General features: G+C 41.8%; 1 protein-coding gene across 1 annotated transcript in view; it reads left to right on the plus strand.

Moving 5' to 3' along the window:
- BANP (BTG3 associated nuclear protein) overlaps positions 1 to 16,202 on the plus strand; it is a 121,640-nt gene that overhangs the window by 63,627 nt on the left and 41,811 nt on the right. Inside the window, exons 9-11 of the mRNA XM_015874221.2 lie at positions 1,095 to 1,225; positions 4,369 to 4,431; positions 6,142 to 6,186. Of these exons, the coding sequence (XP_015729707.2) occupies positions 1,095 to 1,225; positions 4,369 to 4,431; positions 6,142 to 6,186 (239 nt within the window). The remainder of the gene's footprint in view (positions 1 to 1,094; positions 1,226 to 4,368; positions 4,432 to 6,141; positions 6,187 to 16,202) is intronic.

Here is a 16,202-nt window from a genome sequence, read left to right on the forward strand (position 1 = left end):
GACGAGGCCTTGCAAGCCTTTATTTAAACAATGCATAACATCTCGTAAGGAAATTATCTACAGCAGAAGTAGAGTGACAGCACTTCTTAAATATTTTTATTACAGCTTCCTCCACTTGAAGGGTTTGAAAGCCTCGTAGTGCTGAATGCTACTGTGTGTGAAATGTTAATGTGTTTTATGTTACCACGTAGCGTAAAAGTCATTGTCAGAGCAATAAATACTCTGGGGGGAAAAAAAAGGGAGTTGTAAAACAAACTCGCTGCTTCAAAGATTTGGTCTGATAATATTTTTGTAGCATAGCAAAAGAAAACCATTAAGCTGATGGTGGAAACAGTGTATATAGAAAAGCCTTTCTTCTAATATGTTATTTTAAGAGCCTGTTATGACAGTCCTGTTCTCATAGTCATCTCAGATGTAGGAAAGAAAGGAAAAGAAGCTGGGACTCGTGCAGAATCTGTGTAATATGGGGATGTTCCAGGGCTCTTCCCAATGGCGGTGCAGTATCTGGTGCCATTCACCTGTTGTGATGCCCTGCACCAGATTGCCTCTGCTCCTTTGTATTCCATTACACCCTTCTGGTATGGAGTTATCAATGTTATTGTGTTGTCATTGACCACCACATGCATAAAACCTTCATGTTTCAAGAAATAATGGCATTTGAGTGGTTGTGTATTACAACCTAGTTCTAGCTTTTACTTGCCTCTTATATTTGAGGATCTTTTCTACAAAGTCTAGAAATGAATATATGATAAATCAGCTTGTAATGCAGGTCATCCCAGTGGCTGTCGCAGTGAGCAGAAGGAAACAGCCCGGTCCTGTAGTGGGAAGTCTGTGTGCTTTGCCTGTTACGTTCCTTTGACATTTGCAGAACTCTTAATCTAGATTCAAAAGATGCTTTTTAAATGTATGCATTTACAGAGACAAAACAGCATTTGGGGCTCTGAAGTTTGCAGCAAATGAGCAACGATGTGCATAAAACCGTTAATGATCTGCATCTGCTTTCTTGTTTTTCTCTGTTTTTAAGTGTGTTTTGTTGCTGGGCTGCTGGCACGAGTTCTACAGATGTAACAAGGGTGGATTTGTGTCTCTTTCAGAGGGTCCTCAGAGCTCAGTGTCAGCCTCAAATGAGATCCAGCAGAACCAACCACAGGCACTACACTACGCACTGGCCAATGCCCAGCAGGTTCAGATCCACCAAATAGGAGAAGATGGACAAGTCCAAGTAGTATGTACTCAGCCTTTTCTAAATTACTCTGTTTAAACAATCCGCGGTAATGTAAACTTTTGCTTCAATTGAAATTTCATTTTTCTTATTGTTCCTAATGACTCATTGTCATTTAGTAAGCGTGACTTTCAGAAAATAAACATTGAAGGCTTATGTAAAGAGTTATTGGCAAGAATGTCCATGCAGGACTTGCTCACAAAATCATTGCAGATAAATATGTGTTCATTCTGTATCTCCTGTTAAGAAAGGTTGAGGGAGCTGGGCTTATTTAGGTTGGAAAAGAGGAGGATCTGGGGAGACCTCATTGTGGCCTTCCAGTACTTGAAGGGAGCGTTTAAACAGGAGGGGGAACAGCTGTTTGTGAGGGTGGACAGTGATAGGACAAGGGGGGATGGTTTTAAAGTGAGAAAAGGGGAGGTTTAGGTTGAATCTTAGGAGGAAGTTTTTCCCCCCAGAGGGTGGTGATGCACTGGAACAGGTTGCCCAAGGAGGCTGTGGATGCCCCATCCCTGCAGGCATTCAAGGCCAGGCTGGATGTGGCTCTGGGCAGCCTGGGCTGCTGGTTGGTGACCCTGCACACAGCAGGAGGTTGGAACCAGGTAATCATTGTGATCCCTTTTGACCCAGGCCATTCTATGATTCTATCTAGAACTGAGAAGTCAAGTCTCTACCTGTCCCTTTGCTAGCATTTGTTCCCATAATACTAACAGCAGCCCTACAAACCATACAATTCACCCTGAAGTAGTAGTTCTAACTATGACTTTCAAAACAAAATTGCATTTATGTGATTCACAGCTTCATTTATTTTCAAGTATGACTGCATTCTCAGGCATTTTTGAACATCTGTTAGCTGAACCTTTACATGTGTATTCATTTAGATACATGTATATAAGCAGCAGTTATAAATATTGACATTTTTTGACCATGAGGCTGCTATCAAAGCTCAAAGATTATTTTTAAACAAGATTTGTGTATTCTGCCAAAACATACCTTGGTTTAGCTCCTGTGTGCCATGGTTTAACTGCAAGAATCGCCTTTTCTTTAATTCGTATATAAGAAAGGAAGAAAATAATGAAAAGATGGTGTGATGTTTCTGATAGGCAACAAAAACCCTCTGTCCATAGAAACCAGGCTACAGGAGTCTTAAAAGCTACTGACCTACATGGTGGCCCATAGTACCCAGCAATCTGCCTGTTGCAAGGGTTTTGGTCAGTGCCATTAGAGAGAAGAGCCTGGGGTAGGATAATGAGGTGGCTTTGGTCAGTTCTTTTGTCAGTACCCAAGTGTGAGAGGTTGCAGAGATAAAAAGGAACTTCCATCTCACTTTGGCCGTAACCATAACATCTTGTGAGGTTCTTTGTTTCCCTGTATGTTTTAAGGAGAATATCTTCTTGGTTGCTTTTTGTTTCAGCTGATCATTAAATAGTATTTAAAGTCTCAAAAGACAAGGTAGAAGGAGAATGGCATGAAGTACAGGGGTACAACAGACAAAGTGGTTGTTTGTGGATCAAAGTGATGGAAGTTTGCCTTATTAAAACAAATATCTGGGTCTGCCAATCATCTTTTAAATAATAGCTGTGCAGTCTGGGAAAAATCAACTGTGACCCACAACTGAAACATGGTCATAATTTGTCTGGCATGTAGGGAGGGCCATAAAGCAAATTGAGATGGTGTTGCTTTTTTAGTTCTAGGGAACGATGCACATAGGGCTGAGAGTCATTACAATAGCAGTAGTCATTTATACTGTGTGTATTTAAAGCAAACCAGTGTTGAACCTAGTGCAGGGGATTTCCTGAATGTCTGTGAACTTTAAGAGTTAAGATTCAGAGGGGCTTTGTTGGAATTCACAAACAAACTAAAGAGACTGTCCTTGAAGGCCAGCTCTGTATCTGCAAAAGACGAGTGAGCAGTTCTGTTTTGGAATGCTGCAGTGATACAAAGGTAAATAAAGTCACCTTCTTCCCTCCCTGTCCCCAAGCAGAAAGGATTGCTTGTTTGAAAATGCTTTAAATGGATCCTTTAAATGTTCCTTGCTTTTCCCTGGGAGCCCTGAGAGCTCAGTGTTAAGGAGGGAAACTGATTCTAATCTCGACGTGGACTGGGCTGTGCTCTAATTTTATATACAGTCTCTATTGTCAGAGTGATACTTCCAGTATGTTTTTTTTTTCTCCCTATAAATAGATAGTTTCCTTCCAAAGGAAATGAAACTGTTTGAAATAGAGGGATCTGTGTTTCTTTGAAAATCACATGCAATTGTTCTTGTGTTATAAAATAAGAAGAGCCTTTGACAGAATTCCAAATGATTATCTTTAATCTCTGTCTCATGCAGGCATATTAAAATGAACACAAAGCCTTATAAACTCCCAAGTAGGTTATTTAGAATCCAATCTCCCTCCAGGTAAATCACAGTGGCAGAGACCTCTCTGGGCTGGTGAGGATGCACAAGGAATTCCTTCCATCCTCTTATCCACATTTCAATCAAATGATGGGCACGATGCCATTCTGTAAGGGTGGTGTGGCTGGCCACACTGAGCATTAACTTTATTAAAGCCCTAAGGGCAGATTCTTGTTAACACAAGCCGGTGTAGCTGCATTGGAATTGCTAACTTCATGCCAATTTATAGCAGCTTGAGAGGTGCTTGTTAGCATGGCACTGTGCTTCTCCATAACTTTGCTAATGTAAAAATGCATGTGATTTTTAAAATAACCATTTAGGAACAATCTGTGGGTAGTTTTGTTATATCTCTTTGAAGAATTGAGTTTCCCAGGCCTTTAAACGGGTTTCTGATTTTGAACTCATTGGTTTGGGAGAACTAATGCCTATCTACCAGTGCCTGTTAGTCCATTGCATCACTCACAATTGCAGATTCTTCCTTGGTAGAGACAAGTACCATATAAATGTGGTTTTCTTGTCATGCCCATTTTCTTTTCCTCTGATGTCAAAATGAATGAATTAATGATGGCAAAATATGATTACACTTGAGCTAAAGCAATCTTAAATGTTTTCCATTGGATAAGTCTTTTGTTTCCACCTACAACTGTGAATGTTTTAACTGCATTCGATGCAAATGAGTAGTTTCTTCCTCTGGTTTTGGTTTTCTTCTGATGCTTCCTGGTGTTTTCTTTTGTTGCGGATCCCGCAGGGCCATCTCCACATAGCCCAGGTTCCTCAAGGCGAGCAAGTCCAAATCACACAGGACAGCGAGGTGAGCCAAAGCTTTGGGTGCGTGTGGGTACGATGTGGGGACCTGATTTGGGAGCATGCTATCCAGGCCCAATACAGCAGCACTAATGACTGCGGTATTTGGTCTTCTTTGGAGATGGAGCTGGGTACCCTCAGAGCATTATAGGAAATGCTCTGTGTCTTTAATTGTGTAAACTCTTCAGCAGGAGTCTGGAGAGTAGTCAAACTTCATCTCTTAAAGATGAATTCCATACTAAAGTGAATTTACCTTCATTATGCATTGAGCAATCTGGTGCTGCACTATTTGCACTTCAGAATTTTCTTCCATAAAAATTGACCTATAGAAAGGAAATGGATAAATCTGGTACTGAACCCTCTGATTTAACTCTTCTTTCCACTCAAAACGGCCACTGAAGCTGCTCCATGAGCTGTTAGTTATTTAAGGATGTATAGAAACTCATAGCTGCAGCGGTTGCTGTCCTATTTCTTCGGCTTTTAGACTTTGTTTGCATGAGGAAGCAATAGCAAAACAAGGTTAAACATAAATACTGAGTGCAGTATTTACTGTGTATGATTTCCCTGTAGCATTTATTTTTTTGCCCAATGTTAAACATATCTATTGTGGGTTTGCTGAATCCATTTCCAAAGCATCCAAGTAACATTTCATTAAACCGCTTTTGGTGTAGAGGAATAGTAATGACCCAGGGAGGTATCAGAGTGTAAATATTATGATAAATACTGTATAAATATTACAGTTAAAGGCAGTGTTCCTGACAAAGCCTTTCAGACCGAGGGAGCAGCAAGAATGGATCAAAATGTGCTATAGTGAAGTCTGAGACAGTCCTGCAGTGTGCACCGTTGGTTTAAAGGCTGCTGGAAAAGAAAAAAGCCATTCATCATATCCAGTTGTAATCGATGCTGAGGTTTAAACACCCACATCTGTGTGTTGGGAGCTGCTGGGTGTGAGAGAGCGAAGGGTTACGTTGCTCTGTGACAGATGCACACATCTGGTTTTAAGTTTATTGCAACGTATGCAGCTTCAAGAAAAGAAAAGAGGAAGTGTTGCCAGTAAAAGAAAATGTAGTAAATATGCAAATCAGAACTAATTTCTTTTCCTGAAAGCCATGTCCTTCTTGGCGTTAGGGCAGCGGGTTTTCTTAGTCCTTGTGCATTTAGCGAGGCATCCCTGAACGTATGGGTGCAGGCTTCCTTTTGTTACCATTCTTTCACCTTTAGACTTTGTAGCTGCAGTTCCGTGTGAAGCACTTGACGTTATTCAGAGCTGGTTGCAATGGGTGCAGCTCCTGTAATGGAGCCACGCTGGGTTTCAGCATCGAATATTGGTGAAACCAAAACCTAATAGCACAGACAGTGACTTTCTGGCAGCATTCTGTGCTGCTGAGTCTTGCACAGCTAATTCTAGCTCAGTAAGGCTTTGACTTACACTGTGGCACTTAAATGGGAAAAGAACAATCCTAGGAAAACTTGGTGGTGCTGAAAAACCCTCCTTGCTTTCTTAATAATAGAAGTCTGTTTATCCTCTGTGGTTAAAGCGCTGAGCATTGAAGCGTAGCTGAATTGCCAAGATAGCCCTCAGAAGAATTTCCTCAATTAGTAGATTTCCTTAATATTGAAGTGGTTTGATAATGAGATGAGAAACGGGCTTTTTTTCAGGAGCGAGCAGTTTTCTGGCTTCACAGCTGACTCATTGTCAATGCTTTTTGTTTTACAGGGAAACCTGCAGATACATCAAGTGCACGTTGGGCAGGATGGGCAGGTAGGAACCGAGCTGAGCTCTGAGCACCTTCCAGCTTTATAATTGGTGTTGCAGTTGGAATGATTTCACATTATGAGCCTCTGTTTTATAGAGGAAAATCTCTTCTGGGTTTTGTTGAAGTAAACAACTCACAAAATGAGAAAACACAAACTTAAGTGTTTTGTCTGAGGGCTCGATGCGTGTGACCACACTTGTACCGTTCCTTCTGCCATAGGCTTTATCCCCGTGTTTTCTACTTTCTTTGGCCTCTTCGCTCCTATGTTTACTAACTGGATTGATTATTTGGTGTACAGTATGTTCTTTTCCACGTTATCAACTGTCACTGGGGCCAGATGTGGGCTGCAGGCTGTGCAAACTGACGGACGTTTATTGCTGAGTTTTAGGCAGCTATTTTTTCATTATATGGCTGTTTGGGGAGAAACAGATCTTTCACATCTGCTTTTGTTCTTTCTGATAAGATGGTTTTATTGGGTGCATGTGTGTACATGAGGTAAGAAAAGAGTTTTTGCTTTGAGTGATGAGTCAGTAAGTGTTTAAATGAGCAGAATGTCCATGTTACGTGTTGGCAATGCTGTTAACATCTGATCTCGGGCACGCTTTGCTAAATGCTGAATTCTGGTATTGTTGTCCACAGCACAACAATATTCCTGTATGGAGCTCTTTAGGTGGTATGGAGCTCCTGTATGGAGTTCTCTAGTACCGTTATTGTTCCCCTGCAGTGCATTCTCAGTGTGCCACAAATTGCATCTTAAATAGAACCAAAGAATATAGTCTAAAAATCATCATTGCGGATTGCTGCTATGTTAAGGGGTGTGCCTGAATGCTAAATGTTCTCCTGACCCTGTGTGTGTACATACAGTAGGTTGTCTGTATGAAGACACCTGGGCTATCAAGCAGTGTAGATACTCATGGGGACAGTTTGCTTCTGAGTGGCTGTGATGTAGGAAATGAGTTGAGCACCCAGGTCCCCCCCCAAAGCACTTGCTGCTTAGCTGCGTTCCAGCAGAGTAAAAACAAGCAGCAAGCAACTATTTAGAGTGTTTTATCTCCTTTCTTCACTCGACATCAAAACCTTCAGCAGCAGCTGATGCTATGTGGGCTGCTTTTGCCCCGGGGTGGATGAGCAGCACTCATATGATTCCTGTAGCAGCTGAGCTGGCTCCTGCTCATCAGCTGAGCTGTGGTAAGAGATCAGTTCTGGAGCTATTAGCTCATAAAAACTGCGAAGGAAAATGAGTTAAACTCAACTCTGTTTGTGGTTTAAGAATGGAAGTTGAAACTAATGCATTTTCCTTGGCGCTGGCAGTGGGATAAGAGCACAAAAACCTGTCATACGATACGGTTCAGCGCTAATGGAAGTCATAACAATCCAGTAGCTCGCATCGGCTGTGCATGACCTGCCATCAAAAGAACTTCTGTGGTTTCCCCACCTGTCCATTACTTTTCAGGAGTGTCTTTTTCTTCCTGGTTAAGTACTTGAATGTTCCCTGCCAGAGGGTTCTTAGCAGTTGGATAATAAGGGAAGCGAATAATGTGTCACTTTAGTGTTTTCATTCAGTTATCGATGTGCTAATTGACACATAGGTATTTACTTTCCCTTTGAAAATGCTTCTTATTCTCCTGTTTCCCACTTATTATTGTGACCTCATGTCTTAGTTTCAGCTGGGATGGAATTGTTTCCTTCAGGTGTGATGCTGTGTTTTGGTTCTAGGAGAAAAGCAGCGTTGGTAACGTGCTGGTGTTTGTAGCTGCTGCTGAGCTGTGCTGTGCAGAGCCAAGGCTGTTCTCAGCAAAAGGCCCAGGGAGCTGGGAGGGAACACAAAGAGGACTGACTTGAACTGGCCAAAGGGATGTTCTGTCCAATATGGCAGGGGCAGTTCTGAAGGGGGTGGGAGTTCTCTGCTCTCTTCTGCTCTCTGCGTCAGTTGGGGGTGGTGAGAACTGCTTGTGCATCACTTGTTCTATGCATTCATTTGGATATATATCATCATAATCGTTATCATTTTCTCTTAGTAAATCATTTTCTCTTAAACCACAACACCTTAGCAGGCTCCAAATATCCTCTCTGTTCAGATGAGGATTGGTTTTGCCTCCTGATGTGCCCTTTGCAGCCCCGGCTCCTTGTAAGCCTTCTGCTTCTTGTTCAGAGCAAAGCATGGGATCGTTCGTCTGAAAAACAGGGGAAAATAGTATAAATCTACCATGAAATTTTATCAGTAAAGCTTCCAAGGTGACGGATGTGTTTGAAGGCTCATGATGCTGGCAGTAACCAGCAGCGTCTCTGTAGAATGCTGCAGTTGTTGATTTCTTCTTTTTCTTTTTCTTTATTTTTCCACCCACTTCTGAATTGTCTGTCCTGGTAGTTGCACTGAATTTAGATCTTGTTTTTCTGGCATCGTTGTTCGTGGAACGAAAGAAATGATGCCAAAAAGAACGCTCTCTACCTACACATGTGTTCTATTAGCTGAAAGTTTCATATTTCAATGCATGTTTAATAAAAATACCAAACTGCAAAAATAATTAGACTTCGTATTAACTAATGCTTGAAGCCTCGGAGCAGTGGGAGTTTCTTTGGGCTGGGAGTTTTGTACTTGTGTATTACTAGAAGGTTTCTGATTTGTTTCTTTCCTCTGATTACCCGACTTCCTTTCTCCCTACCTCCAACATTCGCTTCCTATGTTGAGCCGTAGTGTTCTGCACGTCAGGAGGTGTTCAATGTGTGTATGCTGACATGGTGCTGTGCTGCTTGTAAGCTGTGGAGTGTAGAGAGGCAGAAAACAACTTGAGCAGTTTGACTTTACTTCATGTCGTGTTTCTGGCATTCCATTCAATGCATCCTCACAGCCAGCCTTTCTCCAATGTAGAAATTAATTAAAGTGACACCAGGCAAATGATCTTCAACTAATAGCCCTAGTTTTTAAATTAAAAAAATTTAATACACTTCAGAATCTAAAATAAGATCGTTTATATATTGCTGGAGAGCTGACGATTTGTTCTGCTCGATGAACAAATAATTAATTGGAATAGCAGCATTAGTTCACTTAATCTGAAGTAAGAGTATCTGTAGGTAAGCTGGAATAGTTAGTGGATTCCAGAGCAAACAGTGTGTGGTTAGCAGCAGAAAGTCAGCAACTGTAAATTGCTTTTGTAATGCCATTAATGCCATTCCTCCAACTATGCATATGTAATCAACACTTGGAATTGTTTCTGATAGGACGAGGGGGAATTGTTTTAAGCTGAGACAGGGGAGGTTCAGGTTGGATCTGAGGAGGAAGTTTTTCCACCCAGAGGGTGGTGATGCACTGGAACAGGTTGCCCAAGGAGGCTGTGGATGCCCCATCCCTGCAGGCATTCAAGGCCAGGCTGGATGTGGCTCTGGGCAGCCTGGGCTGCTGGTTGGTGACCCTGAACATAGCAGGGGTTGGCACTTGATAATCATTGCTGTCCTTTTCAACCCAGTCCATTCTGTTATTACATAAAAAAAAAAAAAACAACCAAATAGGCTGGAGCAAATAGAATGGAGTGCTGCAGAGTAGCAGCTTGCTGCTTTTGGGCCTAAAAGGTCAGAACAGACACGTGTGTGAGGAATGGATCAGTGAGAGCTTGTGTTTCGTGTCCTCAGGAGGAGGATGGATCTGCTGCCTCGTTCAGGTCTGGTTTCAATACACACAGCATGCCCTGTAACAAGCTGAAAGGAGATATGACCTCATCACCTATGTCTGAAACATCTGTCCTATTGCTGTGCTCTGCCTGAAGTGTTGGGCAGCTGTTAAGCCTTACAGGAGTAGAAAAGGGAGAGAAACGTTCCAAATGTTGAGAATAAACCTTGCTAATTCTAGTAATTCTGTGTAATACACGTGGAGTCTCACAAGGAAAATATAGAATGTGTTTTATATCACATTTATATATGTGTTTTAGTTGTCTTTCCTAAGTCTTTGGAAATAGATACTGCAGTTTCTATCAATATTAGTACCTTCGATATCAATATATTATCTGAAACAGAGGGAAGAACTGTATTTCACAGCTCTCAATTCTCACATAATGGATCTAATAAAAAAGTTCTGGGTTTAAAAATATTATGTTTTTAAATTGGAGTTCTGTAGTCAATACGGTGCACGCGTCGCTATTCCTATCCCTGATTTCCAAGCAGCAGAGGGCAGTAGCATTAAGATGATCGTCAGCTGCCTTCAGAGCAAAAGCCTGAAGAAATGAGGAGGCGATCCAAAGCACGAGGAATGCACTGCTCCGACATCAGCCCTGCAAGTGCCGTGGGGACAGAGGCACATTCACAGCGTGAGTCTTTCTGCATGCATCGGGGGCTGCGTGTGTGCTTGTGTGCGATGGGCAGAGAGGAAGAGGAGCGTAACTTGTGCAGCAGGAGATCGAGGAGGCTTTTCCCTGCTGCAGCACATCTGCTTTGAATAACGCACACAGGGAAACAAACAGGATTGCTAGAAGAAAAACACCAAAATGAAAAGCCCAATATAGTGCAGCTGGAGCTCAGGCACTGCTTGGATGGTCTCTAAAGAAGTAACTGATTATTTCCTAATGGTTCCTCTTTGGTAATAAGTTGGACCGAAGCCTTGCAGGTCTGCTCTGTTTTTGGGTGCAAACATTACTAGTTTTGAAACAAAACGTGCTTTGTGCAAATCCAATATTAGAAACATTTTGTATTTGTGGATGAAGACAGCTTAAATTTTAGCACGAGCCTTTTAATTGAGATTATTCCCTTTCCCCCTGCCCCTCCTTGCTGACAGCCCTTTGTGCACATTAATTTGGCAGCCTACAGAAGAGGGGTTCTCCGTTTTAAACTCCAGTCCTCCCTTTGGATCAATCAAAATAGTCATCAAGCTCCTGAGTCCTCTGGGCTCAGTCTGTTGCTGTAGCTGAACAGGTGCTTCAGGAAATGCAAATCAGATTAATTCTATGGCAGTTAAGTCTGTTAAGGCTTACAGATAGGCATGGATTTACAAATAAAGCATGGAGGAAGGGTCATGCCTTTTCATAGTGGAGCAACAGGACAGGATGCTGTGATGTGGCACAGCAATGGGCGGGACGGCCATTGTGGCCGTGAAGGTCCTTGTCATCGTGGTTCTGTGTGAGGTTCTTGAAGCAAATGTGTTCACTGCAGGTTATTAGCCTTGATGTCAGAAGGACAAAGGTTTCATGCCTTGTATTAGGAGACTGTATTGAGGAAAAGACAGGGCCACGGTGTCAGTCAACTAAGCATAAAATATCAAGCAAAGCACAGAAAGGGAGCTGCTGCTTGAGAGAGATTGCAAGAACTGCACTCTGTATTGCTGCAGAATGCAAAAGTAACTGAGATTTCATTGAAAATGCCCATCTCTTTTTAATCTGCATACCTTATCCACTCCCATAGGCAGTGCTGAGGCATTTGGATGCTCATTGCGAGTCAGCAGGCCTTGTTTCATAAATGAGATATCACTTGTGACAATCAGCTGCGTTTAAATGCAAGGATTCCAACTGGACAAGACTTCAGCTGTGATGCAGTTGTGTTGATGGAGCACTTCTTGCTGAATTCAGGGGTCCTTCTGCTTGGGAGCTGCCTTGGAAAGCCTGAAAGTGAAGGTACCTCTTCACAAGCAGCAAGTGTCTGGACTTTGTGTGTGATTGGCCTTCTGCTCTCATTAATGATGATTAACGATGTAAAATTTCAGTGGTGAGGTATTGGATGGCCAAGTTCTGGAGTCGGTTCTGAGCTGTAGCATGTTCTGGAGGCCACAATGATTGGGAAGTAGCTTCAGTAGTGTGCTGCCATAGGCAGTAGATGTTGTGCTTCGTTATTCTTGAGGTCCCTTCCAACCAAAGTCATTCTATCATTCCATGATTCTGTGATCTTGGCTATAAGAGAAAACATCACAGTTGCCTTTCAGGTCAACTTGCTTAAGAAGCTTTCTCCATCTCCTGGTAATCATTAATTACTACAGTTATCAGCATTGCTCTGCTGTCTTTTTCTGCCCTTTTCTGCTGTGGGACCCGGCCTGCCCCTATGTGCAGATTAAAATCTCGCTGCTGAAGGCATTCTAAACAGTCTTCAGTAGCAAAACCTCAGATGTATTTATGGCATTTTTCATTCAGTTCAGCTTTTGGCAAAATGAAGCACGAAGGAAATAACTTCTCATTAATAACAGAAGATCCAAAACTGACCCCGCTTTCATGCTCCGTTTCAGTGACGCAGGTAAAGATTTGTTTTGGGAGCAAATAGTAAATTCCAGCAGATAGTTGGCTCTAAGAGCATAATATAATGTCTGTGCTTTAAACACCAAGCTTTTCCCTTGTGCTTCTTAAGGCTTAGACGTTATGTCACACAACTATTTTTGTCTTCTATTCAGAAGTCCCAGTTCCCAGCACAGTGTCTTAATGTCCTGTAGAGTCTTGCACTCACATTGTAACCTTCATTGCTGTTCCTTGCCTTGCAGATCAAAAGTAATGAGGTACACAGAGATGTTAAGATCGCTGTATTATTTTAATACTGAAAAATATTAGGCTTTTTTTTTCCCCTCCAAATTATTTTTATTTTATATACATGCTCTGGCAGGTGGAAGAAATGGATAAAGGTGATTTGTTCATCTCTTATACATCATTTGATACAGCCCATGAGTGACAGAGTCCATAGAGTGATCAGCAGTGGTTGTACAGCAAGGCTGTTTAATGAAGGCTTTGGAAAAGGATAATATTTTCTGTCATCTTTTTTCTATTTTCCTCCTAAGAGGGTGGGTTGTTCCATTAAAATTCCATTCAAGCAGACAGGAGCGTTTATAATGCTCCAAAGAATATGTTCTCTATTTTTGAGTATATTATGTTCTTTATTCACCCAAATCTTGTTTTAATATTGCTGTAAACTTAATAAGAAGAGATGAGATACAAAGCGATAATCTTTTAAATATAAGGAAAAATAATTCTCTCTGCCTTCATAGAAGGCATAGGTCTAAGCTGTCCCTTATTAGAGATTTTGGTAATAAAAATCTCTGCTTGTAGAATAGCGGTCCCCACAAAGCTATCTGCTTTGCTAATCTAGAGAAATCATTTCTTTTTTGTTTTGTTTGGGCTTTTTTTTTTTTTTTCCTCCTCATTTATGCTTTTTTCTCCCCATGTGATGTGAGCCTTGTCTTCTTGTTGCAGATGTGCCCATCTCCCATCACTGCTCTCTTGCGTGCTCTGATAGCTCTGTGCTCCCTTACTTGGAGCAGTGGGGCTGCCCCTTGGACCACGTGTGCTTTCAGAAATAACCATCCCAGACTGCAAGAATCTGGGGGGCTGGTGGTAGAGTTGAGCTGTTGGTGCCCATCATGGCTTCATTCTGTATGTATTATATATCCTTGGCTGGGAACCAGCTACTTGCTTGCTGCTGGCTGACCCTGATGATTGCTTAACTGTTCAGCATGGAGAGATCTCATTTCATCCTGATGAAAAACAAAGTACTTGCGTTGGTGCGCGCGTGTTGTCAGGTTACTAAATGGCAGGTATAGAGTTCAGGCCATTAGTGCGGTTAAACTTTGCACTGCGTTAAGTGCAACAGTAAATCTCAATGATTTAAACTTGTCTCCAGGTTTCCATGCTGTCTGCCTCACTTGGGCGATCCAGGGGGATGTTTTGCTGTTTCACAAGCAGGAGGGCTCCTTTGCTTTGTCTCCTCTCCTTGAACATTTGCTTGCTTTAAGAGTTGGGGCACAACAGCTCTCTTTTCCAAGTTAAATCACAGAGGCTCATTAGCAGATGAGCGCTGAGTTTATGTTTGAGGGAAAACCTACGTGGTTTACACAGGCTTTCCACAAAGGCTTTTGTAAGGTAATGCTGCACACGATGAGATTTCACCACTGATTGACTTGGAGCGTGTGTTGTTTTTTGCCTTTAATCCCTTCCATCTTTCCCAACAGGTTTTCAGTCCAGTTTTTCAGAATTCTTAAGATATTTTGAAGTAAGAGGAGCGAATATCGAATAAATTGAAGTAGGATGTTGGAAGAACATTCCTTTGTGCTTTGTGAGCTGACTTGGAACGGGCCATATACAAAACCACATATTTCTGCAGCTGGAGTTTTTAATAGTTAATTTTTGTTTCAAGCAGACACTGACATTAAAGAACTACAAAATGACCAATTTGCTGCTTGCTTTTGGGATTGAAATCCCACATCAGCAGCACAGTTTTCAGTTCCGATCTCGGATGCTGTTTTAATTAGCCGAAATGTATTCGGCGTATTCAAAAATCTCACTTTATTACTGTAACATTTGGAAAGTGTCTTTGGGAAACTATCCACAGTAGTTTGCTTTAGCCATTTCTTTGGTGCTCTGTGAACAAAATTCTTCTTTGTGGAATAAGCGCTTGAAATTTTAAGCTTGATTGAGTTTATTTGATCTGATCTGCTGGGACTAATTGCTGCATTCAAGCTCCATCAATTATCCATCCAGAGCTATCAGTCCAGACTGATCTGGAGGCAGAAAGCAGCATTGCTTTACATGGAGGTGCTCTTCCTTTGATGGGGATGCTGGGCTCCAACCAGGGCTGGGCTATGAATGAATCTGTGTTATAAATGGCTCTGATGTTTTTTAACAACTGTTTCTGCTTCTGAAATAGATCATTCCCTGCTTTTGGAATGATCCTGTGTATGTATATTAAACAGCACAAGTGTTACAGGGCTCACCAGGAGGAAGCATTAGATTTAAGTCACATATCAGGTTAGTGTGATTTTTCTGGTTAACTGTTTTGTTGCAATGACCCTGAAAATGGGGAATCTCATTCCCATGGCAGTGATGTAAGAGATGCTTTTACACCCAGCCTATCTGACTTAGGCTCTGCTTTGTGTTCAGGACTCTGTATTCTGTTTCAGGGCCGGACTTCGGACTCCAAACCTCAGTCAGCCCATCGGTTTCAATTGTTAATAAGAAAAAAGAGGGTTGTGGCAGTTTCTGTAATGCATCAGATTCAGGTAGAAGTAAAATGTCAGCAGTGCTGGTGGGTAAGCAGAGGTATCAACTTGTAATGACAAAACATTAATCAGAATTTATACATTCTGGAACTGCTTTGTGTGACTTCCTGAGGAGGTTTTTTTTCCTGTATTAAAGCATTTAAAGCATTTTGCATTTATAATAGTAGGAAAGCAGCAATGTGTGTGTCAGGGATGAGACATCTGTGCTGTATGAACACAGGGGATGTGGAGAGCAAAATGCTGTAAAACAGAACGAAAACCAAAGAGGTTGTTCCAGCAATGGCACAGTGATTTTGCTGTTGGCTTTGGTGATGGGATCGTGTTTTCCTTCAGGATAAATCTGTTCTATAATAGGTCAATAAAAAAAGAGCTTATCAGGTGGTAAAAGGGCTAGGAAACATACAGAAAAGAGTACATCACAGTGATGCTTACACCAACACTCAATATCAGATATTAAGTTTTGGTCAGTGAAACTGACTGTCCCACACACCTGTGTGTGAATGGGTTGTGCTTTGGTATGAGCCTGGATTGCACCTCTCCTAAAGGGCAGTCAGTTCTGTCCGTAGGTCTGTGCAGCGCTGGAACAGGACATTGATCTTCAGAGATGTGTAGTGAAATGCCAGATTTTACCTTTAGGTGCGTGTTTTTCATTGTCAGTGGTGATAAATCAGGGAGATGCTGTGTGTAACATAGGGAAAGGAGCGATCAGCGAGTCATCTGTTCTGAATTAAACTGTGACTCAATCGAGCGCAACGGGAGTGGAACTGTCAAAAATGTTTGTCATTGGCCTAATTCTTTTCCAAGTGATTCCAAGAGCTCCATTATTTGGTGTCTGTTCAACACTGGGCTCTAAATAATGAAATCACTTGTGAAGTTCATCAATGCGTTTCAAGGCAGTTTGTATAGATCTATTCTTAAAAGCTGTGGATCTGAGGAACAGATTTGTCTGCTGTGGAGATGCTCCAAATTAGTGTGATCTTCAGTTGGATCTCTGTGTTATTTGGAGCAGATTAGTTGTGGAGGATTGGGAATGATTGGGGTATATATGGGTTGGTGGGACTGCTCAGGGAT

This window comes from Coturnix japonica, chromosome 11 (assembly GCF_001577835.2).
Source record: "Coturnix japonica isolate 7356 chromosome 11, Coturnix japonica 2.1, whole genome shotgun sequence".
In the NCBI taxonomy this organism is placed as follows: domain Eukaryota; kingdom Metazoa; phylum Chordata; class Aves; order Galliformes; family Phasianidae; genus Coturnix; species Coturnix japonica.